Below are 27,511 nucleotides of genomic sequence, written 5' to 3'. Positions count from 1 at the left end.
TTGTATCTGGGGCAGTTTGGAAGAGTGAGGAGGGACTGAAGTGAAAGGTGTGGGACCCTGAGGGAGCTGACAGGGTGGGTGTGGGGAGGATGTTCCCCCCGCGGGAGATCGAGAACAAGGGGTCACCGTGTGAAAAGAAGGGGCAGCCCATTTAAACAGGGATGAGGTGAAATCATTTCTGTCCGTGGTGGTGAGTCTTTGGAACTCTCTTCCTCAAAGGGCGCTGGAGGCAGGGTCTTTGATCGTCTTAAGGCGGAGGGAGAGAGATTATTGACGTGAGGGGGTGACAGGTGACGGTGGACGAGGGTGGACGGGAATGTGGAGCTGAGGTTACAGTCGGATCAGCCGGGAGGGAGGGAGTGGCCTGATCTGTGTGTCCGTGTGAGGGATCAACAGGTTGGGCAGAAAAGCAGCAAATGCAGTTTAGTACAGCACGGAAACAGGCCATTCGGCCCATCTCGTCCACACTGACCAGTGGGCACCCATCCGTGCTGATCCCATCTCCCAGCACCTGTCCTGTAGCCATCTATGTCTGAGGGGTTCCAGAGCTCGTCTGGACACTTGTTAAGTGCTGTCAGTGACTCTGCTTCCCCCACCGTCCCCGGCAGTGTGTTCCAGGTACTCACCGCTCTCCGGGTGAGAAAGGACCCCTCAGATCCCCTCTAAATCCCTTCCCCCTCACCCTGAATCTGTGCCCTCTCGTTTTATCTGCCTCTGGTATGGGAAAGGTCTCCTGCAGCCTGCCCGATCTATAGCCCCCATAATTTTATATACCCCAGTCAGGTCCCCACTTAACCCACTCCGCTCCGGGGAAAACAGACCCAACTCCCCATAAATGACGTTTTCCGACGAAACGTCGAACAACATCAGATTTTTTTAAAGACCGCGCTGTGCCCAGTATCTGCTGTTCCTGTTACCGACATTGGGTGGGGCTGTCTGAGCATTTGCTTTCAGTTTGCTTTTTGCTTTCACTTTGCTTTTTGCTTTCACTTTAGATTGGTTTCAACACAAGCTCACGCTTGGACATCTTCAGGTCTTCAAAGTCTGAAGAAAACTTCAAGATGACGCTGTGGCTCTTGTGTCAGCTGTGTGGCAGTCCCATCACCTTCCTCCTGGGTAGGTTCAGATTTTCATGGTTGCCTCTGGCTGTGGAACAGTGGTGTCCGGGGTTTCAGTGTGGGCAGATACTTTTCAGTCCATTGGGGTCACTTGCCAGTTCTCTGTCACAGCGCTCACCCTGGAACAGTACACCGACCTTCACACGTTCTCTCTCTCCCCACCCCTCTTCCCCACTGTGTTCAGCCCCATTCTCTGCTTCACACCCATCTCCCGTTTTGAGTCTCTTCTCTCACTTCCTGCCACCATTTCACGGAGTGTTTCACTCACCCCTCACCCTGTTTAATTTAACCAGCTCACCGCACCCTGACGCCAGCTCCCGACCCCCATGGGGGCTCTGGGGATTCAGACCCAACAACTCTTCAATGGATTTATCTGTCCCTGGATGTCAGGGCATCACTCTCAATGCCACCAATTACTGGCCATCCCCAGTTACCCCGGAGAGGTGGGGGGTGGGGGTGAGCTGCTTCCTGACCCACTGCAGTCCCTCTGGTGAAGGAGCTCCCACCGTGCTGTTGGGGAGGGGGTTCCAGGGTTCTGACCCAGAGGGTGAAGGACCGGTGACAGATTTCCCAGTGAGGAGGGTGAGGGGTTTGGAGGGGAACCTGCAGGTGGTGGCGTTCCCCTGCACCTGCTGCCCTTGTTCTCCTGGGTGGTGGAGGTGGTGGGTTTGGGAGGTTCTCTAGGAGTAGCCTGGGTGAGTAACTGAGTGCATCTGTAGACAGTGCACCCTGCAGTCACTGTGTACCAGTGGTAGGTGGAGAGAGGGTTGAGAGTGGAGGGAGGGAGTGTTTAGGGTGGTAGAGGGAGGTGGACGGGGAGCCGATCGAGCTCTGTCCTGGACGGTGTCGAGCTTCTCGAGAGTTGTTGGATCTGCAGCCACCCAGGCAGTGGAGAGTGTTCCATCACACTCCTGGCTGGTTCCTTGGAGATGGGGGAAAGGCCTTGGGGTGTCAGGAGGTGAGTCACTCCCCACAGGATACCCAGTCTCTGACCTGCTCCTGTAGCCACGGTGTTTATGTGTCCGGTCCAGTTGAGTTTCTGGTCAGTGGTGACCCCAGGATGTTGATTCCAACTCCTGCCCTCGCCATCCGTTCCTGCAGGGCAGCACAACACAGGAGAGACAGCTCCCTCGAACACACCAACACACGCACGCACGCACACACGCGCACGCACACAGACACACACATAGACACACACACAGACACACACACACAAACAAAGAGGGAGGAAGAGCATATCCCACGGCAGAATACTTTTTTGCTTGTTTTTGAGACAGTTGGATTGTTCTACATAGATTCCAGTGAGGATGTTGACAGGGTCCCACAGGTCAGGCTGGTGCAGACAGTAAAGGCCCACGGGACCTGAGGGATAGGGCAGATTGGATCTAAAATGGGCTCAGAGGGAGGGAGGAAAGGGGAATGGGTGACGGGTGTTGGTGTGACTGGCGCTGTTACCAGTGGGACCCACAGGGTCAGTGCCCCATCGCTCACTCTGTGTTGCAGACAGTAACGAGTTGGAGCTAAATGTAGGGGGCAGGGTTAAGAAGCCTTGCAGGTGGTACAAACACTGTCCATGTGGACGGCAGTGAGGAGGAGAGCTCCAGACTGCAGGGACACCCTGGAGTACAGTGGGCAGCATCTGTCTCCTTGATGAAGGGAAGGTGTCAATGTGCTGGAACTGGTTCAGAGAAGGTTCACCAAGCTGAGACCTGGAACAGGTGGGATGTTTGTGGGGAAAGGTTGGATCTGGGGCAGTTTGGAAGAGTGAGGAGGGACTGAAGTGAAAGGTGTGGGACCCTGAGGGTGGGTGTGGGGAGGATGTTTCCCCCTGCACGAGATTGAGAACAAGGCGTCACTGTGTGAAAAGAAGGGGCAGCCCATTTAAACAGGGATGAGGTGAAATCAGTCACATCTTCTTCTTCTGGAGCATCGGATTAAAATTTAAATATTTTCCATCCCAGATTTAACAAACAATTAACAATTTTTCACTCACTCAGGTGAACTCACAAGTTACCACACCTCATGCAACATTTAAACTCTCACAGACCATTCACACACTTCAAACAACATACAATTTTGACTCAAAAATCCCAACAGAGAGTAAAGCACAATCACACATGCCTCAAGGAAATCGTTCAAACTCTCTGAATACAACAGAAAACTGGAAAACATTGACCAAGCAAAGACATGCGCATAAACATCTCCACATCAGTCGAAACCCCTGCAGCCTCCAATCCCTCTCAGCATTTAAAAATTGAGGAAACTCTGATGACTCCCCGTCCCTCTGGTGCTCCTGGACTGAGCCCATCCTGAGAGGCCGACCAGGTCCCAGTGTGAGACATCCTGGTCCCTTTCTTGGTTCCTGTTAGGGTGACCTACGTTCCCTCGCAAACTAACAGTTTTCCACAATTAAAACCCATGCCCTCTAGTTTCTGTTCCTGTTCTTTCACTGTTCTCCTATTTCTACACATTATTGCTGGCACCTCAACCTCTTGTTTCTTGAATGTCCCTTTTTCCCACACTTTCATCATTTGCCTCAACACCCGTGACCATAGTCGTCTGGATCATAAACTATTTCAACCGTCTCCTGAAGAGTCAGATTAGCATGAGAGATGGCTGCTTCAACCATCTCCTAAGTTTATCCCCAGTCAGCTGATCCCATTGCCCTGGTCCATAAACTACACAACAATACGTCCTCAGTCTATTCAGTTACCTTTCAGGATGTTCCTCCCGTCCTTGCTGTCTTACAAAAGCAGATCTGAATTTGCCCACTAAAATCTTGTGTTTCCAGGAGGGTGGGTTCACTCAGTGATACTACCTGTTCTCCTCCCCCTAAGAGATTGGGGGAGGAGATTGAGGGGTGAACTGATAGAGGTATATAAGATCGTGAGAGGCAGAGACAGGGTGAAAACACAAGGTCTTTCTCCCAGGGAGGGGGAGCTAAAAACAAGAGGGCACAGGTTTAAGATCAGAGGCGAGAGGTTTCAAAGGGACATCAGGGGCAGCTCCTTCACACAAAGGATGGTGCGTATTTGGAATGAGCTGCCAGAAATAACGGTTGAGGTGGGGATATTAGCAACATCGAAAAGCCATCCAGATGAGTACATGGATAGGAGAGGTTTAGAGGGCTTTGGGCCAAACGCGGGCAGATGGGAGCAGCTCGCTGGGCAACACAGTCGGCATGGACGAGTTGGGCCGAAGGTCCTGTTTCCGTGCTGTGTGACTCTATGACCCTATCCAACATATATTTACAATTTTTTCAGTGAGGGGTAATTCACTATCAGTTACGGATACGGACACACCAGTATCTATTAAGATCTCTTTATTAGTCACATGTACATCGAAACACACAGTGAAATGCATCTTTTGCGTTGAGTGTTCTGGGGCAGCCCACAAGTGTCGCCACGCTTCCGGCGCCAACATAGCACGCCCACAACCTCCTGACCCGTACGTCTCTGGAATGTGGGAGGAAACCGGAGCACCCAGAGGAAACCCACGCAGACACGGGGAGAAGGTACAAACTCCTTATAGACAGCGGCTGGAATTGAACCCGGGTCGCTGGCGCCGTAAAGCATTACGCTAACCGCTACACTACCGTGCACTAACATGAACACGTTGCAATGCCGGCCCCTAACACCGCATCAATAAAATGCCCGTGATTCTTGAGGACGTACCCGTCACACTTTCAAGTCTCTCAGCCGTTTACCCAGTTCACCTGCTGAGATTTGAATGGTCATTTTTGATGGATTCCCCACACCGGAGGCGCCCCCTGATTCTGGTTGCCTGCTCTGTTCTCCTTGGGTCCTTGTTCCCCCTCGGCCTCCACCCTTCGCCCAGCAGCCCCCTTTTCAAGTGCCCCATCTTCCGACAAACGCTGCACCGTGGCTGTTCAGGGGTCGTGTCCTTCCTTTCCTGACATTTGGCAAAGTGCCCTGTCTCTCCACACTGATAACATTCTAAGTTGCCCTTCTCTTCTACCGGGCTGAGTTTAACCTTGGCACCTGATCGGCCTCAGCTTTCATGGCCCAGGTCGGTATCTCATTGCAATTGTTCCCCACTGGGACCCCCATGTCCAACATCCCCACTTCTGACCTCGGGATGGAAGGAAGGTCACTGATGAAGCAGCTGAAGGTGGTTGGGCCCAGGACACCGCCCTGGGATGTGACCTCTGACACTCACACCCACCTCCCTCTGTGTGAGGTCTGACCCCAACCACTGGAGAATTTCCCCCAATGCCCATTGACTTCAGTGTGACCAGGGCTCCCTGATGCCTCACTCAGTCAGATGCTGCCCTGACGTCGAGGGCAGTCCCTCCCACCTCGCCTCTGGAACTCAGCTCTTTGGTCTGTTCTCAGACCGAGGCTGTGATGGGGTCTGGAGATGTGGTCCTGGTGAAACCCCCCAACTGGGCATCAGAGAGCAGGTTATGGGTGAGTGAGTGCTGCTGACTGCAGTGTGGACAACACCTTCCCTCACTGTGCTGAAGGCTATGAGGATACTGAATGGGAAGTCATCGTCTGGATTGGACTGGTCCTGCTTTTTGTGGTGTTGGGGTGATGGGGAGTTTTCTCTGGCCTGAGGTGGGATAGAGTGGATCTGTCGATCCCGGGTCTCCGGGAGCGTGAGGGTGGGATTAATCACAGAATCCTCTCTCCTCCCCAGGACTGGGAACGTCTGTGCTCCTCACTTACCTCCTCTTCAAAGTTATTGAGTCGAGATGGAAGCAAAGAAATCTGAGCAACCTCCAGATACTGATGGAAATAATGCACTTCTCGACAAAGGGAGAGAACAGCTGGATGGACATCATGTGCTGTAAGTGCCCATTCCAGTCCCTGAGAGAGGGGTCACTGAAAGTGGGGGAGGAGGGGGAAGGAAGTGAGGGAGGTTGGGGGCAGGGGCAATGTGACAAGGAAGGCTGGTGTCTGCTGGGGGAAGTTGCTGGACACATCACTGAAAAGGACCTCATGGCTTGTCTTCTGCCCCCACAGTCATTTGGAAAGGAGGAGAGGCCAGCGACACCACTCGAAGAATCAGAGACGGTAAGGTGCCATTCCCGAGTCATCATCTGTTCCTCTATCCAACAGTCAGAACACTTGGCTGGGCAGAGAGGGAACGCAGCTAAAATCGCCACCCAGCCACCCAAACGTGAGGGCATGGACCGCTGGTACCAAGGGCTCACCGTACATCAGAACTCATGCACATATACACTGACCCCTCACACACCCAATCACTGGGGTACACTGTCCCCACACACCCAGTCACTGGGGTACACTGTCCCCACACACCCAGTCACTGGGTTACACTGCGCCACACACACACCCAGTCACTGGGGTACACTGTCCCCCACACACCCAGTAACTGGGGTACACTGCCCCACACACACTCCCAGTCACTGGGGTACACTGTCCCCCACACTCCCAGTCACTGGGGTACACTGTCCCCCACACACCCAGTCACTGGGGTACACTGTCCCCCCACACTCCCAGTCACTGGGGTACACTGTCCCCCACACACCCAGTCACTGGGGTACACTGTCCCCCACACTCCCAGTCACTGGGGTACACTGTCCCCCCACACTCCCAGTCACTGGGGTACACTGCCCCCCACACACACCCAGTCACTGGAGTGCACCGTCCCCATTCCCTTCTCTGCTTTTGAACAGGACATGGCTCTTCATGCTCCCTGAGGGCTGTTTGGGGCGAGGTTCTCTGCCTCTCCCCATCTCAGGAAGCGAGTCCCAGACCCACGCCCTCTGGGAAAAAAACTTTCCCTCCTCTCCCCTCTGACCCCTGCCCCGGTTCCTGTAAATCCCTGCCCCTGGTCTCGGGGAAATCGTTCCTTCCTGTTGACTCTGCCCAGACCCCTCACCATTTTACAACCTCCACCGTCTCCCCTCAGCCTCCTCTGCTCCAGGATTAAAAACCCCAACCCCTCTGATCTCTCCTCACAGTGACAGTGTTCCAGTCCCGGCAACATCCTCATAACCCACCCTCACCCTCTCCAGTGCAACCCCGTCTCTCCTGGGCTGTGGTGACCACAACTATCCCCAGTGACGGGATGGGGTCTCACTGGTGTTGGACACAGTTCCAGCCTCCCCTCCCTGATCTTACACTCTGTGCCTTGGCTGAAGGAAAGTGAACCGACTGCCTTACTGAACAATTGCCTTTTTAACCCCTTTATTGACTGGACCCCCTCCTTCAGGGATCTGTGGACATGCTCTCCAAGGGCCTGCTCCAAGCTCCTTCTGCACCCCCTCCCGACACAAATCACACCCTCCCATTTATCCCGTGTTCCCTCACTGTTTTCACGCTCCCCAAACACCCCACCCCGCTTCTCCGGACTGGGTCCCATTTGCCGTGTTTTTGCCCCCCTGACCCATCCATCGATATCTGGCTGCAGGCTGCAAATTCCTTCCTCAGGGTCGGGTGCAGAGAGTCTTCACTCTGTTCCCCCCGTGGGTCACTGTGTGATGTAGGACCTGTGGGCCGGGTCCCTCACAGGGCCGGTAGCCAGACGATGGGCCGCATGGCCTGCTGCTGTGTCTGTGATTCTCCCAGCTCCGATTCCTCCTCCAGTCACTGAGCTCACCTGCTGACTGCCTCCTCTTGTCTCCTCAGCTGGGACTGGGGCTTCCCCTCCCACTGTGAATGGAGCTCGGGGACACACGGTCTCCTTACCTCCCGGGATCCCAGTCGGACCAGACGTTACTGAGGTTGAGTGGAGCCGGACATCACCCAGAACCAGGATAGTGATAAGTTCAAATGCGACCACTAAATACTTCGGTGCTGAGGAGTACAAGAGACGGGTAACTCTTCATCCCGGGAACTTCAGTCTGGAAATCCGTGATCTACGGAGAGAGGACGCTGGTGATTATGAGGTGACTGTTACAGCGAGTTCAGGAGCACAGACTCTGGTGACAGTCCGACTGGAGGTGTCCGGTGAGTGAGACTGCTCTGGAGGGGCCTGGGTTTCACTGGTTTCTGAAACACCCCTAACTAATGGGTGAGGGCAGATCCAGTGTGTTCCCCTGTTTACTGAACCCCACTGACTGCCAGTGTCCAGAGCTGGGGGGTCACGGTCCCAGTGTAGTGGGGCTGAGGCAGTGTCAGGCTGGGGGACACACCCACCACACCCCTGGATACTGGGCCAACGGCCGCAAAGGATCAAACTGTTAATGGGGAACCTCGTGGCTCCGAGGCCGGAGGAGCTGAGCACACAGGGAAGGGGGAATGGAGGGATATGCTGGTGGGAGGGTTTATTGTGGATGGGCCAAATGGTCTGTATCTGTGGGTCAGAGTTAAACAGATCCCACTGTATCCATAGGTCAAAGGCCTGGTCTGTCATGTTCAGGGATCCCAATTGTTCCGTCTGTTTCCCAGAGCACTGCTTGTTAATTCCCCAGACTGAGGTCTGAGCTCAGCAAGGTGTTTATTCCTCAGCCTTCATGCTGTGCTTTGCTGAGCGATCCCCTGTGTGTTCATTACACAGAATGTAGTGTCCCAGTGAGTGACACAGTACACGTACACACAGCACACTCACACCCAGCAATACAGTTCTTGACTCACTCTTACAATAATATAATGTTCCCAATAATCTCACCCAGCAACGTCTGGCTGGAGTCTGGCTGAGAAATCTTCTCTCCTCCATTGCAGGGTTAACTGGTTCCCGTTGGAGGGAGGAGAACATCAGAACATGGGAAATAGGAGCAGGAGGAGGCCATTCGGCCCCTCGATCCTGCTCCCCACTCACTGAGATCAGGGCTGCTCTGACCTTGGCCTCAGCTCCACTTTCCTGCCTGTTCCCCACAACCCATGACTGCCCTCCAGACCAAAACTTTGCCTTGAACACATTCAGTGACTCTCCCACAGCTCTCTGGGGGAGAGAATTCCCAAGCTTCCCAACCCTCGGAGAGGAGAAATTCCTCCTCATCTCCGTCTGAAGTGGGCGACCCCATATTCTGAGACTGTGGCTGTCGTTCCAGATCTCCCCACGAGGGGGATCATCCTCTCAGTACCCACCCTGTTGAGCTCCCTCAGAATCTTATGTCTCCCTCCTCCCACCGTCCCACCCATCACCAGAATCCTCCTGTTCCTCTCTCCCTTGTTTGCTGATCCAAATTTGCTTAAATCCGCTTGCGAAATTCGTTGATGCCGCTCCAAAAGTGCACCTGACCTTTGCCAGACTGGGTCCCATTTGTCATGTCTGTGCCCCCCTGACCCGCCCATCGATATCTAGCTGCAGGCTGCAACTTCCTTCCTCAGGGCCGGGTGCAGAGAGTTCTCACTCTGTTCCCCCCGTGGGCTCACCGTGTGATGTAGGAACTGTGGGCCGGCTCCCTCACAGGGCCGGGAGCCAGACGATGAGCCGCATGGCCTGCTGCTGTGTCTGTGATTCTCCCAGCTCCGATTCCTCCTCCAGTCACTGAGCTCCCCTGCTGACTGCCTCCTCTTGTCTCCTCAGATGCGATGGGGGCTTCTGTTCGCACTGTGAATGGTTTTCGGGGACACTCGGTCTCCTTATGTCCGCGGATCATGGACTCTTCTGAAATTTATGAGGTTTTGTGGAGACGACTATCACCTCAAACCAGGATAGCAAGTCACTTGGGGAAGTCTACAACGTATTTTGGTCCTGAGGGGTACCAGCAACGGGTAACTCTTTATCCTGGGGACTTCAGTCTGGAAATCCGTGATCTGCAGACAGAGGACACTGGTGATTATGAGATGACGGTTACAGCAAATTCAGGAGCTGAAACTACAGAGAGAGTGCGACTGGAGGTGTCCGGTGAGTGAGACTGCCGCAGAGGAGCCCGGGTTTCACCGGTTCCTGAAACACCCCTAATTAATGGGTGAGGGCAGATTCAGTGTGTTCCCCTGTTTACTGAACCCCACTGACTGCCAGTGTCCAGAGCTGGGGGGTCTCGGTCCCAGTGTAGTGGGGCTGTGGCAGTGCCTGGTTGGGGGACACACCCACCACATCCCAGGAGACTGGGCCAGGGGCCGTGAAGGATCGAACCATCAACAGGGAACCTCGTGGCTCTGAGGCTGGAGGAGCTGAGCACATGGGGAGGGGGGAATGGAAGGATAGTCTGATGAGGTGGGAGAGGATGGTGTGGATGGGCCAAATGGTCTGTATCTGTGGGTCACCGTTAAACAGGTCCCACTGTATCCCCAGGTCAAAGGCCTGATCTGTCATGTTCAGGGATCCCAGTTGTTCCGTCTGTTTCCCAGAGCACTGCTTGTTAATTCCCCAGACTGAGGTCTGAGTTCTGCAAGGTGTTTATTCCTCAGCCTTCATGCTGTGCTTTGCTGAGCGATCCCCTGTGTGTTCATTACACAGAATGTAGTGTCCCAGTGAGTGACACAGTACATGTACACACAGCACACTCACACCCAGCAATACAGTTCCTGACTCACTCTTACAATAATATAACGTTCCCAATAATCTCGCCCAGCAACGTCTGGCTGGAGTCTGGCTGAGAAATCTTCTCTCCTCCATCCCAGGGTTAACCGGTTCCCATTGGAGGGAGGAGAACATCAGAACATGGGAAATAGGAGCAGGAGGAGGCCATTCAGCCCCTCAAGCCTGCTCCCACTCATTGAGGTCAGGGCTGGTCTGACCTTGGCCTCAGCACCATTTTCCTGCCTGTTCCCCACAACCCCCGACTCCCCTCCAGACCAGAACTCTATGTGTCGGCCTTGAATACATTCAGTGACTCGACCTTCACAGCTCTCTGGGGGAGAGTCTTCCAAAGATTCCCGACCTTCGGAGAGGAGAAATTGCTCCTCTTCCCCGTCTAAAATGTGTGGCCCCTTATTCTGTAACCGTGCCCCTCGTTCCAGATCCCCCCCATGAGGGGGAGCAGAGTGGGCGGCCTTATCTCGAGAACAGATGTGGTACAGCTGCAGAAACTGGGAGAAGGGGATAGCATCCTTACAAGTGACGGGTGGCAGGAGGTGTAGTCGACGTAGCTGTGGGAGTCCGTGGGTTTCAAGTCGATATCAGCGGCCAGTTTGTCTCCTGAGGTGGAGACGGAGAGATCCAGAGAAGGACGAGAAGTGTCAGAAACGGTCCAAGTGAATCTGAGAGCGGGTGGAAGTTAGTAGCGAAGGTGATAAGCTTGCAGCACCGACGCAGTTGTGGATGTAACAGAGACGGAGCTGGGGAGTGGTACCGGAGAAGGTTTGGAACAAGGACTCTTCCACGTCACCAACAGGCGTGGCAGGGCCCATGTGGTTGCTCATGGCGACACCTATGATTTGTGGGAACTGAGGGGAGTCACAAGAGCATTGTTCAGGGTAAGAACAAGTTCTGCCAGGTGACTGCAAGTGTTGGTGTCGGGAAACCCATTGGATCCATGTTACAGAAGGAAGCAGAGGGCTTTAAGACCTTCCTGACGGGCGGTAGAGGCACGTAAAGACCATTTCCTAGAGAAAGATAAGACCTCAGATGCTGGGATCGAGATGAAAAACACTATAACGCTGGAGGAACTCAGCAGGCCGGGCAGCAGCCGTGGGGAAAAGCAGGCGGTCAACGTTTCAGGTCAGGACCCTTCTTCAGGACTGAAGATACGAAAAGGGGAAGCCCGATATATAGGGGGGAAAAGCAGGGCAGTGATAGGTGGACAAAAGAGGGGAGGTGGGGTGGGCACAGGGTGGTGATAGGTAGGGGCAGGTGAGAGACAGTGATAGGCAGGTGCGGGGGAGGAGGGGAGAGCAGATCCACCGGGGGATGGGGCAAAGGTCAGAAAGCAGGCGCCCCTTTGTGGGAGGGGGGTAGGGGAGGAAGGTAAAACTGATAGTCGAGGAGAAAAAAGAGAGATAGGCCAGGGAAGGGAAGGGAAGAAGAGGCATGGTTGGTTGGGTGGCGGAGGGGGTGGGGAGTTGGTTGTTGTTTCGGGTTACTTGAAGTGGGGGAGTTCGAGGTTCATGCCGTTGGGCTGTGAGGTCCCGAGACGGAAACGGATGTGCCGTTCCTCCAGTTGGCGTTTGGTTCCTTCTCTGCCACCGCTCCCCAATTCTTTCTCTACATCCAGTCCTCCCATTTCCGCCCCCATTCCTAAGCCCCCCTCCTGCCCCGTCACCCATTTCCGTCCCCTCCCCCTCCTCATTCCATTGGCCAACTACCTCCACATGTCACCCTCCGGGTCTCCTCCCCCACCTGGTCCCACCTGCCATGCACCTCTCCTCCTAATGGTCAGGCACTGGGAGCCTTGGTGTTGCTGCTTCACCAGCTGTCTGCACCGTCACCTTCCTCTCCCCCCACCTGGCACCATCCGCCTCTGTCTCCCGACTCCACCCCCCCTCACCCCCCCACCTGGCTTCATCTGCCTGTCAGCCTTCACCTCTCTTCTGTCCACCTATCGCAACTGGCCCCTGTATCGCCCCTCCCCTCTCATCTTTCTGCTGGCTACCTTCCCGCTTCCCTCTCGGGGTCTCAACCAGAAACATCAACATTTCCTTCCACCCCACCCCCCCACACCCCCACCACAGGTAGCATTCAACCCCCTGAGTTCCTCCAGCAGATTGTTTGTTGAACCAATAACTCTGCGGTTCAGGCTGGAGGTTTCAGGTTCTGGCTGAGGGCATCTGACCTGAACCACTAACTGTCTCTCCCTCCACAGTTACTGCCTGACCAGCTGAGTCCTTCCAGCATTTTCTGCTTTGCTGGAACCTACAGCACAGAGACGGACCCTTTCAGCCCAGCTGGTCCGGGCTGACTGTGATGCCTATCTGCGCTGAACCCATTTGCCTGCAGTGATCCTGAATCCCTGCACACCTTATCTATCCAAGCACACACCCAAATGCCTTTTAAACATTCTAATTGTACCTGCCTTCACCACCTCCTCTGGCTCGTTTCAGATACCCACCACTTCTGCACGGTGCTCCCAGTGTGGTCTAACCCCGGGATACAGAGACCAGAACTGTGCACAGTGCTCCCAGTGTGGTCTGACCGAGGGATACAGAGACCGGAACTGTGCACGGTGCTCCCAGTGTGGTCTAACCCAGGGATATGGAGATCACAACTGTGCCTGGTGCTCCCAGTGTGGTCTGACCCAGGGATACGGAGACCAGAACTGTGCACATAGTGGCTGGACACAGAGTAGAGCTCTCTCCCTGAGATGGGAGGATGTGAGGGTTGGAATTGCAGACAGGAGTGATTTATTCACAAGGAGACAGCTTCTGTGGGCTGTGAAGTAAAGCAGTTTCCTACTCAGGGGATTTCTGCTTTGTGTGGTTTGCAGCTGTGGTTCCGAGATTGTCCTGTTGAACCACCACTTGACGGGAACTGGGAAACTCTGGAACACCAGCCCCTCCCGTGGAACAGAGTGAGGGTGTCCCTCTGGTTGGGGGAGGGGACCCTCCTGGTGCCCCTTCCTTGGTGGGTGACCTGGGTGCGGAGATGGGCGCGGCCCGTACAGGTCATGACCTCCGTTCGGACTCCAGGAGGGCCCGTGGGCTGCCTGTCCCGGGGACGAGAGGTACGGCAGTGGGCGGTGGCAGTGTTCGGGGGACCAGCCACTCTCTGCCTCAGGACCCGGCTCCGGTCAGACGTCTGGGACCAGGCGCGTTGGGACCTTCCTCATGCCTGACACCAGGGGTGGAGAGGGACCCTGTCCGGCTGCTGCTGGTGGTCCCAGATTCCCCAGAGGGACTGCGGAGGCTCCCTCCGTCACTGATCCTGGGAGTGGGACGGTGCCCGAGGTGGGTCCATTTGGCATTGTCGGAGCAGCCACTGTGCTGAGTGAGGTGGGCATGTCGGTCGCCGGCGGTGACTGCCCAGGGGAAGACGGGGACTGGGTGTACGGAAAGGGGGACGGATCAGAGTCCATCGGTAGTGAGAAAATGGACTGCCCCGTGCCCAACGCCGTGTCTCCACTCGTCCCTGTGGGTGAGATCAGTAAGTTCCAGCCCAACCCCAGGGGGAGCCGTTGGTCAGATTTGCCGGGGCTCCTGCACTCCATCCGTGCCGTTCTCAGGAAGAAGGGGAAGGATGCAGAAGTGGGCCGGAATGAGGGGCGCCTCTTCAGTGGCTTCATGAAGGTCCCAGCAGAGGTGCCAGCGGTGAGCAGCTCCGCTACTTCCTCACAGGGTGCTGGTGACAGGGTCTGATGTACCCCTGAGATGGAGACCACCACAGCCTGAACGACAGTGGCAGCAGGGGGTCTCTCCGCAGGTTTCACCATCTCTCGGTCCTCAGGGACAGGAGATATGTGGTGAGCTTCCTGCAGTAAACACACACCAATCCATCGGCTCCTGGAGTGGCGAGGGGTGGGGGGGTGGTGTTTACATGAGTCACCTCAGCTCCACTTCCAGTGGGGTGGGTATCTTATTGGCCCCGACTTTTCATTCGGAGATGTCGGGGGTCAAGCATCTTGTTCCAGGCCACCTGCTTCACCTCGCTGTGTGCCTGGATGGCGCGCTGTTGCAGTTCGTGAACGTGTGCGCCCCCAGGCCCGGCGTGATGCAAACACACTTGTTTTGAGAGGTGTCCGTGCTCTTGTGCTCCATCGACCGCGGTGAGTGCATTATCCTTTGCGGGGGGGTGGAGGGTGTGGGGATTTCAACTGTAATGTCGAGGAGGGGGATCGCTCTGAGCTCCAGTGGGGCCAAGTGTCGGTGAAGAAGTTGAGGGAGCTGGTTGACTCCTTTGACTCAGTGAACATCTGGTGAAATCTCCATCCCGACTCCAGTGCCTTCACCTGAGAGTCGGGAGGACGGGGAGGGTCTCGGATCAACCGTCTGTATGTTTCACAGGTGAGCATCTCCTGTGTCTCGGTGGTCTTTATGCAGCCGGTGCCTTGTTCGGACCACCACCTGGTGTGAGCGGAGCTCAGTCCACTGCCCGCGCGGGTGGGGTCCACGTACTGGCACCAACAACAGGGTGCTGGAGGACAGCCAATTCCAGGATTCGTTCCAACTGTTCTGGGCTGAGGGGATGATGGTGTTAAACACCGAGCTGTAATCCATGGACTACAGCCTGATGTATGTCTTGCTGTTGTCTAGGTGCTCCAAGGCAGAGTGGAGAGCCAGTGAGATTATGTCCGCTGTAGACCTGTTGTGGCGGCAGGCGAATTGCAGTGGGTCCAGGTCCTTCCTCAGGCAGGAGTTAATTCCAGCCATGATCAAAGCACTTCATTATGCAGATGTGAGTTCTATCGGGCGATAGTCATTGAGGCAGCTCACCCTGCTCTTCTTGGGTACCAGTGTATGATTGCTTCCCTTTTGAAGCAGGTGGGATCAGCCATCTATAAATTCGTCGATGACACTACTGTTGCTGGTAGAATCTCAGATGATGACGAGGAGGTGAGATAGATGGCTGGTTGAGTGGAGTCACATCAACAAGCTCGCACTTAATGTCAGCAAGACTGAGAAATTGATTGCAGACTTCAGGAAGGGGAAGTCGGGAGAACACGCATTCATTGAGGGGTCAGCGGTGGAAAGGACGAGCAGCTTCAGGTTCCTGGGCGCCAACATCTCAGAGGATCTATCCTGGGCCCAGCACATTGCTGCAATCACGAAGAAGACACACCAGCAGCTCTACTTCATTAGGAATTTAAGGAGATTTGGTATCTCACCAAAGACTCTTGCAAAATTTCTACAGATGTACGGTGGGGAACATTCTGACTGGTTGCATCACTGCCTGGTATGGAGGCTCCAATACGCAGGATCGAAAGAGGCTGCAGAGGGTTGTAGACTCAGCCAGCTCCATCACGGGCACAACCCTCCCTGCCATCGAGGACATCTTCAGGAGGCGGCGCCTCAAAAGGCGGCATCATCATTAAGGACCCTCACCACCCGGGACACGCCCTCTTCTCGTTACTACCATCAGGGAGGAGGTACAGGAGCCTGAAGACCCACACTCAGCATTTCAGGAACAGCTTCTTCCCCTCCGCCATCAGATTTCTGAACGGTCCATGACCCCATGACCAATACCTCGTTATTCAGCTTTTGCACTATTTCATTTATTTTTGGTACTTACAGTAATCTTTCTATCCTGCACTGTACAGCTGCCACAGAACAACAATTTTCATTGCATATGTCAGTGATAATAAACCCTATTTGGATTCTGAACGCTAGGCAGAACAGTGGCAGGTAGAATTTAATCCAAATAGGTGAGACAATTTTGAGTCGTCTAATCCTGGATGGGCATATTCAGTGAACGGAAGGGACTTTTGAAGCGTTGATTTACAGAGGACCTTGGGGTGCATGTTCTTGCCTCCCTGAAAATGCTGACACAGGTGGATAGAGTAGCGAAGGGTCCGTGTAGTTTGCTTACCTTCAGAGGCAGGGTGTTGCCTGTAAGAGTTGGGATGTCATGTTACAGCTGTACAAAACCATCATCCCCTCAGTACCAATCTCCAAGCTTCAAAACCTGGGCCTCTGTACCTCCCTCTACAACTGGATCCTCAACTTCCTTATCCAGAGACCACAGTCAGTGCAGATCGGTGATAACGTCTCCCCCTCGCTGACAGTCGACACAGGCGCACCTCAATGAAGCGTGCTTGGCCCACTGCTCTACTCTCTCTACACTCATGACTGTGTGGCTCAGCACAGCTCAAACGCCATCTACAAATTCGCCGATGACACCACTGTTGGGAGAATCTCAGATGGCGACAAGGAGGTGTACTTGGAGTATTGTGCGCAGTTCTGGTCACGGCGCTGTAGAAAGGATATGGTAGTGCTACAAAGAGCACAGGACAGATTCACCAGGATGTTAGCTGGAGGGCTTTACCTATAAGGAGAGACTGGATAAATAAGCTGGGATTGTCGCCGCTGGAACGCGGGAGGCTGAGGGGTGATATTACAGCAGTTTATAAACGAATGAGGAGCAGAGACAGGGTAGAGAGTCACAATCATTTTCCCAGGGTGGGGGGTCTAAAAACAGGGGGCATGTTCAAGGTGAAAGGGGCAAGATTTAAAAGAGATCCAAAGGGCAACGTCTTCACACAGGGGGTGGTGGGAATATGGATCGAGCTGCCAGAGGAAGTGGTGCAGGTGGGTACAGACAACAGGTTTACAGACCGTTTGGACGGGTTCACAGATGGGAAAGGGATGGAGGCGTCCAGTCCAAATGCAGCAAAATGAGATGAGTGTAGATGGGCTTCACCGCCGGCAGGGACTAGATGGGCCGAGGGGCCTATTACTGTGCTGCAGAACTCTGTGACTGGGATAATGTGATCTGCACATAGCACAAAGCTTTGATAAACAGTAGAATGTATAATATTCTACTGAGGAGTATTGGAGGGGTTGGGAGGGGGTGGAGGGGAGTGACGTGGGGGTGAGTGGAGGGGACTGAGGGGTGTGGGAGGGGAGGGGATGGAGGGGAGTGGTGAGGGGTGTGTGGAGGGGACTGAGGCACGGTGTTGGGGTGACGGGGAGTTTTCTCGGGCCTGAGGTGGGATGGGGTGGATCCGTCGATCCCGTGTCACTGGGAACGTGAGGATGGGATTAATTCCGGAATCTTCTTTCCCACTGCACCTCCTCCCCCGCCCCCCCCCCGGTGCAGAGCCCGGACTGTGGAGAACTGGACGCGCCAAACTCTCTGAAGCCTTTCGTGCTGTCAAGCGCTTTGTGAAAAATCTTTTCAGCTTCTGGAGATAGAGAGCAGGAGGTAAGGAAGAGCGTGGTGCATTGGGTGAGGGGTAAGGGGGGGCTGAGGGGTCAGGCAGAGGGGGGTGGGGACTGGGGGCAGGTAGGAGGAGGAGTGACGAGGGATGAGGAGGGGGACCTGGGGCAGTAGGGGAGGGAGAGGGGGGATGGAGGGGCAGGGGGAGAGGGGACTTGGCAGAGGGACTGGGCGGCAGGAGAGGGGGAACGGGAAGGGGGTACTGGGCAGGGGGACTGGCGGTTTGGGAGGGGGATGGGGAGGGGGGAGGGATAGGAGTGGATACGGGTAGAAGAGGGACGGGGACAGGAGGGGGGCAGGGGAGGGGGGACTAGGGAGAGGATATTATGGGATGGGGAGGGGGTATTGGGGGGTGGGGAGGGGGATGGGGAGGCGGCACTTGGGGGGTGGGGTGGGGGGACGGGGAGAGTGGATTGTGGGATGGGGTGGTGGTATTTGGGGGGATGGGGAGTGGGATGGGGAGGCGGCACTGGGGGGCTGGGGAGGGGGGACTGGGGGTGGTGAGGGGGGATTGTGGGATGGGGAGGGGGATGGGGATGAGGGGTCTGGGTTTTCACTGGGAAATGTCTGTCACGGTGGGGAGGAGGGTGGTGTCACTGACGGACACACATCACCTCCACTCTTTGTCCCACAGGAACGGTGGGGACATCACAAGATCGCAAGACAAGGGAGCAGAAGTAGGCCATTCAGCCCATCGAATCTGATCCAAAGAAAAGGAAAAAAGAAAAAGAAATGAGAAATTGAGGGGTGGGGGCCAAAAAAAACCTAACCCCAATTTCCGGCCTTATCCCCATATCCCTTGATACCCCGACTATTTAGATATCTATCTATCTCTTCCTTAAACGCCTCCAATGATCTGGCCTCCACTGCTGTACATGGCAAGGAATTCCCCAAATTCACCACCCTCTGGCTAAAGAAGTTTCTCCTCATCTCTCTTTTAAACCTGTACCCTCTAATTCTAAGATTGTGCCCTCTGGTCCTGGACTCACCCACCAAGGGCAACAGCTTAACCACATCTACTCTGTCCAGTCCTTTCAACATTTCAAATGTTTCTACGAGGTCCCCTCTCATTCTTCTGTACTCCAGTGTGTACAGCCCAAGAGCCGACAAACACTCATCAGACGTAAGCCCTTTCATTCCGGGAATCATCCTCGTAAATCTCCTCTGAACCCTCTCCAACATCAGCACATCTTTCTGAAGATATGGAGCCCAAAATTGTGCACAGTATTCCAAATGAGGCCTCACTAGTGCCCCGTAGAGCCTCATCAACACTTCCTTACTTTTATATACTGTACCTCTAGAAATGAATGCCAACATAGCATTGGCTTTCTTTACAACCGATCCGACTTGGTGGTTAACCTTTAAGGTATCCTGCACGAGTACCCCCAGGTCCCTTTGTACTTTCGTACTTTGAATTTTCTCTCCTTCTGGATAATAATCTGCCCATTTATTTCTGCTTCCAAAGTGTACAACTGCACATTTCTCAATGTTGAATCCTATCTGCCATTTCCTTGCCCATTCTCCTAAACTATCTAGGTCTCTCTGCAACCTTCCTGTCTCCTCAATACTCCCTACTCCTCCACCTATCTTGGTGTCATCCGCAAATTTAGCCACAAAACCATTTACTCCGTCGTCTAAATCGTTAATGTACAAGGTAAAAAGAAGCGGCCCCAACACCGACCCTTGTGGAACACCACTAGCAACCGGTAGCCAACCAGAACGAGATCCTTTTATTCCCACCCTTTGCTTCCTGCCAACCTGCCAATGCTCCACCCATTCTGTTATCCTACCTGTAATTCCATGAGCTCTCATCTTATGAATCAGTCTCTTATGCTGCACCTTGTCGAAGGCCTTTTGAAAGTCTAAATACACAACATCTACTGCCTCTCCCTTATCCACCCTACCTGTGATTTCTTCAAAAAACTCCAATAGGTTGGTCAGGCAGGATCTTCCCTTCACAAAACCATGTTGGCTTGGATCTATCTTGCCTTGCACCTCTAGGTATTTCATAACCTAATTCTTGAGGATCGATTCCAATAACTTTCCCACCACTGACGTCAGACTAATAGGTCTGTAATTTCCTTTATGCTGCCTCCCACCTTTCTTATACAGCGGAACTACATTTGCGACCCTCCAGTCCTCCGGAACCGTGCCTGAGTCTATCGATTCCTGGAAAATTATCACCAATGCCTCCGCTATCTCTAAAGCCACCTCTTTCAGAACCCGGGAGTGCACCTCGTCCGGTCCAGGAGACTTATCAGTCTTTACCCCATTTAGTTTTCCTAGCACATTCTCTCTAGTAATCTTAACTGAATTCAGTTCCATTCCGTGAGACCCCTGACGAACCAGTATATTGCTGATGTCCTCCGCAGTGAAGACCGATGCAAAATACTCATTTACATTCCTCTGCCATCTCTTTATCATCCATTATAATCTCTCCCGCACCATTTTAGATTGGTCCTCTCTCAACCCATGTCTCTCTTTTACTCCTTATATATTTAAAAAAAGCTCTTAGTATCCTTTCAAATGTTATCTGTCAACTTCCTTTCATAATTCATCTTTTCTTTCCTAAAGACCTTCTTAGTTTCTCTCTGCAAGTTTTTAAAAGTTTCCCAGTCTTCTGATTTCCCACTAATTTTTGCTTCCTTGCATGCCCTCCCTTTTGCGTTTATTTTAGCCTTCACCTCTCTCGTTATCCACATTTGTGCCTTTTTTCCATTCAAAACCTTTTTTCTTGGAATATCTCTATCCTGCATTTTCCTTATTTCTTGTAGAAATTCCTTCCATTTCTGCTCCGCCGTCCCTCTAGCTAGCTTACTCTTCCAATCAATTTGGGCCAACTCCTCTCTCATACCACTGTAATTTCCTTTGTTCCATTGAAATATCGATACACCAGTTATCAGCTTCTCCTTCTCAAATTTGAAACTGAACTCAATCATATTGTGATCACTAGTTCCCAATGGTTCCTTTACCTTTAGTTCCCCAATCACCTCCGGTTTGTTACTCAGCACCCAATCCAAAACAGCCGATCCCCTGGTGGGCTCATCAACAAGTTGCTCCAAAAAACCGTCCCGTAGACATTCCACAAACTCACTCTCCTGATGGAGATGGACCCTCAACATTCAGAACATTATTGCGTCACCGAGTCAGAGAGTGGATCGGTGAGGCAGGGGGGCGAGGGAGGGTGAGGGGTGGGGAGGAGGGGCTGAGGGACAGGAGACAGGGAGATGAGGTCCAGCAGCCCCCTGAGGGAGACCCCAGCTCACAGACTGCCCCCCTCCAGCGGGAGGCGAGCTCCTCTCCACAGACCCAGTCACTGGGGGACGGTGCCCACCCCCGGCGCAGAGGGAGGGTGTCGGGGGTGGGTTTCCCTCCCACTGGAACTGCAGCAACCTTTCATGATCTCGTTCCCACATCTGTGATCCCCAGTATCCCAGACTCTCTCCCGCCCTCGGTCTCTGTGTCCACTCCTCCCTCCCTCCCTCTCACCCCCACCTCCTCCTCCCACCTCCTCCTCCTCCCCACCCCCTTTCTCCCCTCCCCTCCTCCGAATCCTCTCTCCTCCTCCTCCCGCTCTTCCTTCCTCTTCCTCCTTGCCCTTCTTCCTCGCCTCTCCTCCCACCCACCTCCTGTCCTCCTCCTCTCCTCTCATCCTCCTCCCCCTCCATACTACCCAACTTCACCTCCCTCCTCCTCCCCATCCTCCTCCTCCTCCCCTCCCACCTCCACTCCCGACAGCCCTCCAACCCCCATCTCCAACTCCCCTTCCTCCTCAGCCTCTTCCCTTTCCTTCCCCTTCCTCCTCTGCCCACCCCCTGCGTCACTCCCCCAGCCACATGTCACTCCCCCAGCCCCATCACTCCCTCAGCCCCCCTGTCACTCCCCCAGCCCGTGTCACACCCCAGCCCGTGTCACTCCTACATCCAGTCCCCCACTCTCGATGATCACTGGACATCCCATCCTCTGTTCCCACCTTTGTTCTCTCCAACCCCGCAACACGCATCGCCCCCTCCAACCCCACCGCCCCCCTGACCTGGGTTGTTCCCCAGTAGGCTGTTTTCTCTCTGATAAACGTGGGCGGCCCCAGCTGATCAGCTGCAGTCTGCTTCACAATGTACCGCGGCCCCCACACTCCAAACTCCTGCTCCCCCCTCCCACAGCCCCTCCCGGGACTTCCCTCCCAGCTCTGGTTCCCCATTTCACCATTTACATCCCGAGGAAAGTCCCAGAGGTCAGATCCGAGGGAGGAGCCCGTGGAAAATCCAGGGAGACCCCACCCAGGGGTTTGGGTGTGATGATGGGTCCTGGGACCCCTCTCCCTGAACCCCAGGGCCCCTCTACCTGGACCCTGGGGCTGGGGGAGGGGCACTTATTGCCAATGGTTTATTGTTGATACTTTGTGCTCTCTGCCAACATTAACCCGTGAAGTTTCAGCAGAGAAACCACTCTCAGCCGTTCAGTCCGGGAGCTGGTGATGTGGTGAATCGGGCAGTGGGCACATTATTCAGCTGTGCACTGTCACACATCGAGCGGGTCAGGCAGCAACTGTGGAGGGAGTCACAGTGTTAATGTTTCACGTCTCACACCCTTCGTCTGAATCTCCCTCCACAGATGCTGCCTGACTGCCCAGTGTTTCCAGCATTTCTTGATTTCCAGCAGATGTAATTTGCTTGATTTTGATTTACTGCTTAAATCCAGCTGTTTTATAATAAACTTCCCCTTCCCAACCATTCTGTTGTTGGATGTCTATGGGGCCAGAGGGGGTTACAGAGAAAGTGAGGGGTACAGGAGATAAGGGGCTTTTCTTTACTCAGTTCTCAGGATCGGGGCATCACTGACAATGACCAGCATTTGCTGCCCATCCCCAGTTACCCTGCAGAGGGCGTGGAATTGGTATTGGTTTACTATTGTCACATGTACCGAGGTTTTGCATACCGTTCATACAGATGAATTTATTGCACAGTGCTCTGAGGTAGTACAAGGCAAAACGATACAGAAAGCAGAGAAAAATGTCACAGCTACAGAGAAAGTGCAGTGCAGACGGACAATAAGGTGCAAGGTCATCATGAGGTACATTCAGAGGTGAAGAGTCCATCTCATCGTACTAGGGAACCGTTCAATAGTCTTAAAATAGCAGGATAGAAGCTGTCCTAGAGCCTGGTGGCACATGGTTTCTGGTTTTTATATCTTCTGTCTGATGGGAGAGGGGAGAAGAGAGAATGTCCAGGGTGGGTGGGAGGGTCTTTGATTATGTCGGCTGCCTTCCTGAGGCAACGAGAAATACAGACAGAGTTTCATGGAGGGGAGGCTGGTTTCCGTGATGTGCTGAACTGTGTCCACAACTCTCTGCTGTTTCTTGCGGTCCCGGGCAGAGCAGTTGCCGTACCAAGCCGTGATGCTTCCAGATAGGATGCTTTCTGTGGCGAGTGTCAAAGGGGACATGCCAAATTTCTTTAGCCTCCTGAGGAAGTAGAGGTGCTGGTGAGGTTTCTTGGCCATGGCATTGACGTGGGTGGACCAGGACAGGCTCCTAGGAACTTGAAGCTCTCAACCTTCTTGACCTCAGCACCATTGATTTTGACAGGTGCATGTACACTGCCCCTTTTCCAGAAGTCAATGATCAGTTCTTTTGTTTTTCTGACATTGAGGGAAAGCTTGTCATGACACCATGTCACTAAGCTCTCTATCTTCTTCCTGTACTCCGACTCACCGTTATTTGAGATACAGTCTCCAACGGTGATATCATCTGCAAACTTGTAGATGGAGTTAGAGCAGAATCTGGCTACGCAGACATGAGTGTACAAGGAGTAGAGTAGGGGGCTGAGGACGCAGCCTTGTTGGGCACCAGTGTTGAGAATAATCATGCTGGAGGTATTGCTGCCTCTCCTCACTGATTGCGGTCTGTTGGTCAGGAAGTCAAGGATCCAGTTGCAGAGTGAAGTGTTAAGTTCCAGATCTCAGAGTTTGGTGATAAGTTTGCTTGGAATTATAGTATTGAAGGCAGAGCTGTAGTCAATAAACAATAGTCTAACGTAGGTGTCTTTACTGTCCAGATGCTCCACAGATGAGTGTAGGGCCAGGGAGATGGTGTCTGCCATGGAACTGTTTTGACAGTAGGCAAATTGCAGTAGGTCGAGGTTGTCCGGGAGGCTGGAGTTGATGTGTGCCATGACCAGCCTCGCGAAGCACTTCATGATGGTGGATGTCAGAGCCACCGGGCAGTAGTCATTGAGGCATGTTACCTTGTTTTTCTTTGATATCAGGATGATAGTGGCCTCATAAGGCAGGTGGGGACCTCAGATTGAAGCAGGGAGAGGTTAGAAATGTCTGTGAATACCCCCGGCAGCCGATCTGTGCAGGACCTGGGAACACGGCCAGGAACAGCATCTGGGCCAGCTGGTTTCCTCAGGTTCACTCTCCGGAAGACTGATGTTACATCCTCGACGGTGACCATGGGTTCAGGTGGGTCAGAGGCTGTCGGGACGGGTGAAGACACACCAATCTCCCTCTGTTGAAAACGTGCAGAGAATGTGTTCAGCTCATCGGGAAGGGATGCGTTGTTGTCGGCGACACTGCCTGACTGTGTTGTGTAGCCCGTTGTAGCGTGTAAGCAGGGGAGAGCTGCCTTCCTGACCCACTGCAGTCCTCCTGGTGAAGGTTCTCCCACAGGGTGTCGGGGAGGGAGTTCCAGGGTTCAGACCCAGTGAGGGTGAGGGACGGTGACAGATTTCCCAGTGGGGAGGCTGAGGGACTTGCAGACAAGGGCACAGGGACATGGGAGCAGGAATGGGCCACTCGGCCCCTCGAGGGGAACCTGCAGTTGGTGGTGCTCCCCTGCACCTGCTGCCCTTGTCCCCCCACTGGGCACCGGTGGTGGGGAGTGTTGGGGGAGGGCGCAGTGTTCGGTGGGGAGAGCGAGTGTTTCGTGGGGGAGAGGGGGGGTATTTAGGGGAGGGAGGGAGTGCGATTAGGAGAGGGAGGGAGTGTTTAGGTGAGCGAGGGAGTGTTCAGGGAGGGAGGAGGTGTTTAGGGGAAGGAGGGAGTGTTTCGGGTGGAGGGAGGGAATGTTTAGGGGAGGGAGGGGTGTTTATGGAGAGGGAGTGTTTCAGATATGGAGGGAGTGTTTACGGGAGGGAGGGAGTGTTCAGGAGCAGGGAGGGGGTGTCAGAGGGAGAGAGTGCTGAGAGAGGAGGGAGGGAGGGAGTGTTTAAATTCAAGTGCAGTGTCAGGGACAGACACACCCAGGGTGTGAAGATTCGCCTTTCACAGCAGCAACGCCGCACATCACAAACATAAATTACAAACCCCGAGGGTAACGTGAATTATCCAGAAATCACACGACAACATGAACAAATCAAACAGAATAACATCAGTGCATCCGAGGGAAATACAGTCCGAGGCAGACCGAGGGTTTCTCCGCTCAGTTCAGGAGGCTGCGGGCAGTGGGGAGAAGTCCGCCCCACCCTCCCCGATCCGCACCGAGACGGGCAGACTCACCGAATCACCCGGCACCAGTCCGCCTTTATTTCAAAATCAGTTATTCACAGGATATTCGGAAACATAGAAATGCAGAGCGATCAAGACATTTTCTCGTCAGTCGGTAAAACGAAGGAGTCGGTGAGGGTTTCAGCCAGTGTTCAGCTCCATGAGGTGTGTTGCGAGGCCCCTCCACACCTCCCGCTGCCGGCTGCTCTCTCCACGGTGCGTTGCCCGTTCACTCTGCACAGCCCGGACCCCTTCAACACGTCTGACGCGCTGCTCCCGGCTCCCTCTCCATGTTCCCGCACCGGGACCACATCTGCTTCACCCTGCCGGATCCGCAGCCTCTCCGCACCGCCCGCTCCACTTCTCACCACCCTCCTCCCCCTCGGCTTCCAGTTGCCCGCGGCCCCTGCTCCGTGCGCGGCCGTTCATCGCTGCGCTCTCCGGGGCCGCTGCCCCTCCCGTCGGTGCGCTCCCGATTCACCCGACACGCTCCGCCTTGTCGCTTCCCTCTCAGCTCCGCCTCTCGGGTCGGCACAGAGATGGCCAGAGACACACCTCCCCACCATGAACAATTCCACTTTGATTTCAAACACGTTACTTTCTGGGTATTCGGATCCATTTCAATACAGAGCGGTCACGGCAGGTTTCCACGTCTTGCCGAGCCCTGCTCCGGCTTCACCCCACACGGTCCCTCCGGCCAGCCAGGTCCGCACCCACCTCCCCTCCACCCCGTCCCTCCCCGGGTCTCCCGGGGTGGAGTGGGACCGCTGCCGCGGCGCTCTGCCCGCCCAGCCTGGTCCTGCTTCATCGGGGGGTCAAAACCTGGGACGCCCCGCCTGAGGGGGAGCTGGAGGCAGAGACCCCCGCAACAGTGAAGAGCTACTGCAGCACTTGAGTCACCGGGGCAGAGACGGCTGCGGATCAAGTGCCGGTGAATGGGATTGGTGTAGAAGGGTACGATGGGCCGAAGGGCCTGATTCTGTACTGCGGGACCAGAGGGCTCTGTGATTTAAAACAGAGTCAACCTCCAGGGCACGGCTTCGACAGAGAGGTGAAATCCTCGTCACAGAGTTACAATCTCTCCTGACAGGGGAATTTGTGGAAAGTGATCAACAGTTTCTCCTCACAAACGTGGCGGTGAAGGGCGCGTTGAAATCTCTGGATCACTCATTCCGAGCTTGACGAGAGAGGTCTGGAGGGGTATGGGCTGGGGGCAGGTCAATGGGACTAGCTGAATAATGTTTCGGCACAGACTAGAAGGGCCGAATGGCCTGTTTTTAATGCTGTAGTTTTTCTATGGTTTCTATGGTTTTGGAGGCTTGAAGGAGCTGATGTTGCTGGAAATCCCCGGGTTCCCATCACAGATGCCGGGGCACTGACCACACGTCGGCTGCAGGTGGCGGTGATGCCCCTCTCTTTTCCTGCAAACATCTCCCACCCCACCATCAACATTGCAAATTCCTGTCCAATGCCATCAAAGGCAGCCTTGCCCCAAGTTAGCACTTTAATCTGTGGTCAAGTCTATGTTTTTCCAGAACCAGTTAAAAACTGATAGAATTATTTCTGGGTTCCACCTATTTACCTTCAGTGGATGTTCCCCCAGGAATATCCTCCCTCAGTACAGCCCTGATGTTCTCCCTGATCACAAACACGACTCACCCTCCACTCTCACCTCCACCCCCGCAGCATCTGTCCCCGGAACACTGAGCTGCCAGTCCTCCCATCCCGCAACCATGTTTCTGCAACAGCTGTGATATCCCAGTCCCGTGTTCCCGTCCGTGCCCTGAGCTCATCTGCCTGAGCTGTCAGGCTCCGTGCATTAAACTAAATGCAGTTTAGTCCCTCAGCCCTTCCCCACTCCCCGTTCCTGCCCCTGCCCGTCCTGCCGACGGGACTTGCTCGCTTTAACTTCGATATTTGCCTCAACTTTCACATCTGCCACACCACTGCTTTGGGTCCCACCCCTCTGCAGGCCCATCCAAACCCTCCTGGATAACCCCCCAGCAGGTCATTGGTCCCCCTCCAGTTCAGGTGCAACCCTTTCCCCTAGTACAGGTCCCAGAAGAGATCCCAATGATCCAGGAACCTGAATCCCTCCCTCCTGCGCCACCGCCTCAGCCTCACATTCACCTGCCCGGTCCTCCAGTCCTGCCCTCACCAGCGTGTGGCACCAGAAATAATCCGGAGATTACACCTCTGAGCTCCTGCTCTTTAACCTTCTGTCGCTTCACTCTGCAGGATCTCCTCACTTTGTGCCGTCAGTACATGTGGACGAGGACCTC

The 27,511-nt window shown here is 54.3% G+C and overlaps 1 protein-coding gene across 1 annotated transcript; it reads left to right on the top strand.

Moving 5' to 3' along the window:
* The first annotated feature begins 996 nt into the window (after positions 1-996).
* On the top strand, positions 997-18,492 carry LOC127580912 (uncharacterized). Its single transcript, XM_052034894.1, has 7 exons — positions 997-1,116; positions 5,781-5,930; positions 6,107-6,157; positions 7,736-8,056; positions 9,579-9,899; positions 17,625-17,729; positions 18,379-18,492. The coding sequence occupies exons 1-6, from the start codon at positions 1,062-1,064 to the stop codon at positions 17,717-17,719; spliced, it is 993 nt and encodes a 330-aa protein (XP_051890854.1). The 5' UTR covers positions 997-1,061; the 3' UTR covers positions 17,720-17,729; positions 18,379-18,492.
* Positions 18,493-27,511: the final 9,019 nt, after the last annotated feature.

This window comes from Pristis pectinata, chromosome 20 (assembly GCF_009764475.1).
Source record: "Pristis pectinata isolate sPriPec2 chromosome 20, sPriPec2.1.pri, whole genome shotgun sequence".
Classification (NCBI taxonomy): domain Eukaryota; kingdom Metazoa; phylum Chordata; class Chondrichthyes; order Rhinopristiformes; family Pristidae; genus Pristis; species Pristis pectinata.
Note: the sequence above shows the minus strand (reverse complement) of the source record. Positions and strands in the feature narration are given on the sequence as shown.

What these genes read in the sequence shown, in the direction of transcription:
- LOC127580912 (XM_052034894.1), top strand. Translation starts at nt 1,062, where the DNA reads ATGACGCTGTGGCTCTTGTGTCAGCTGTGTGGCAGTCCCATCACCTTC. An exon ending in TCCCATCACCTTCCTCCTGG is followed by an intron (nt 1,117 to 5,780) that starts GTAGGTTCAGAT and finishes TCTCCTCCCCAG; the next exon opens with GACTGGGAACGTCTGTGCTC. An exon ending in AGTGCGACTGGAGGTGTCCG is followed by an intron (nt 9,900 to 17,624) that starts GTGAGTGAGACT and finishes CCCCCGGTGCAG; the next exon opens with AGCCCGGACTGTGGAGAACT.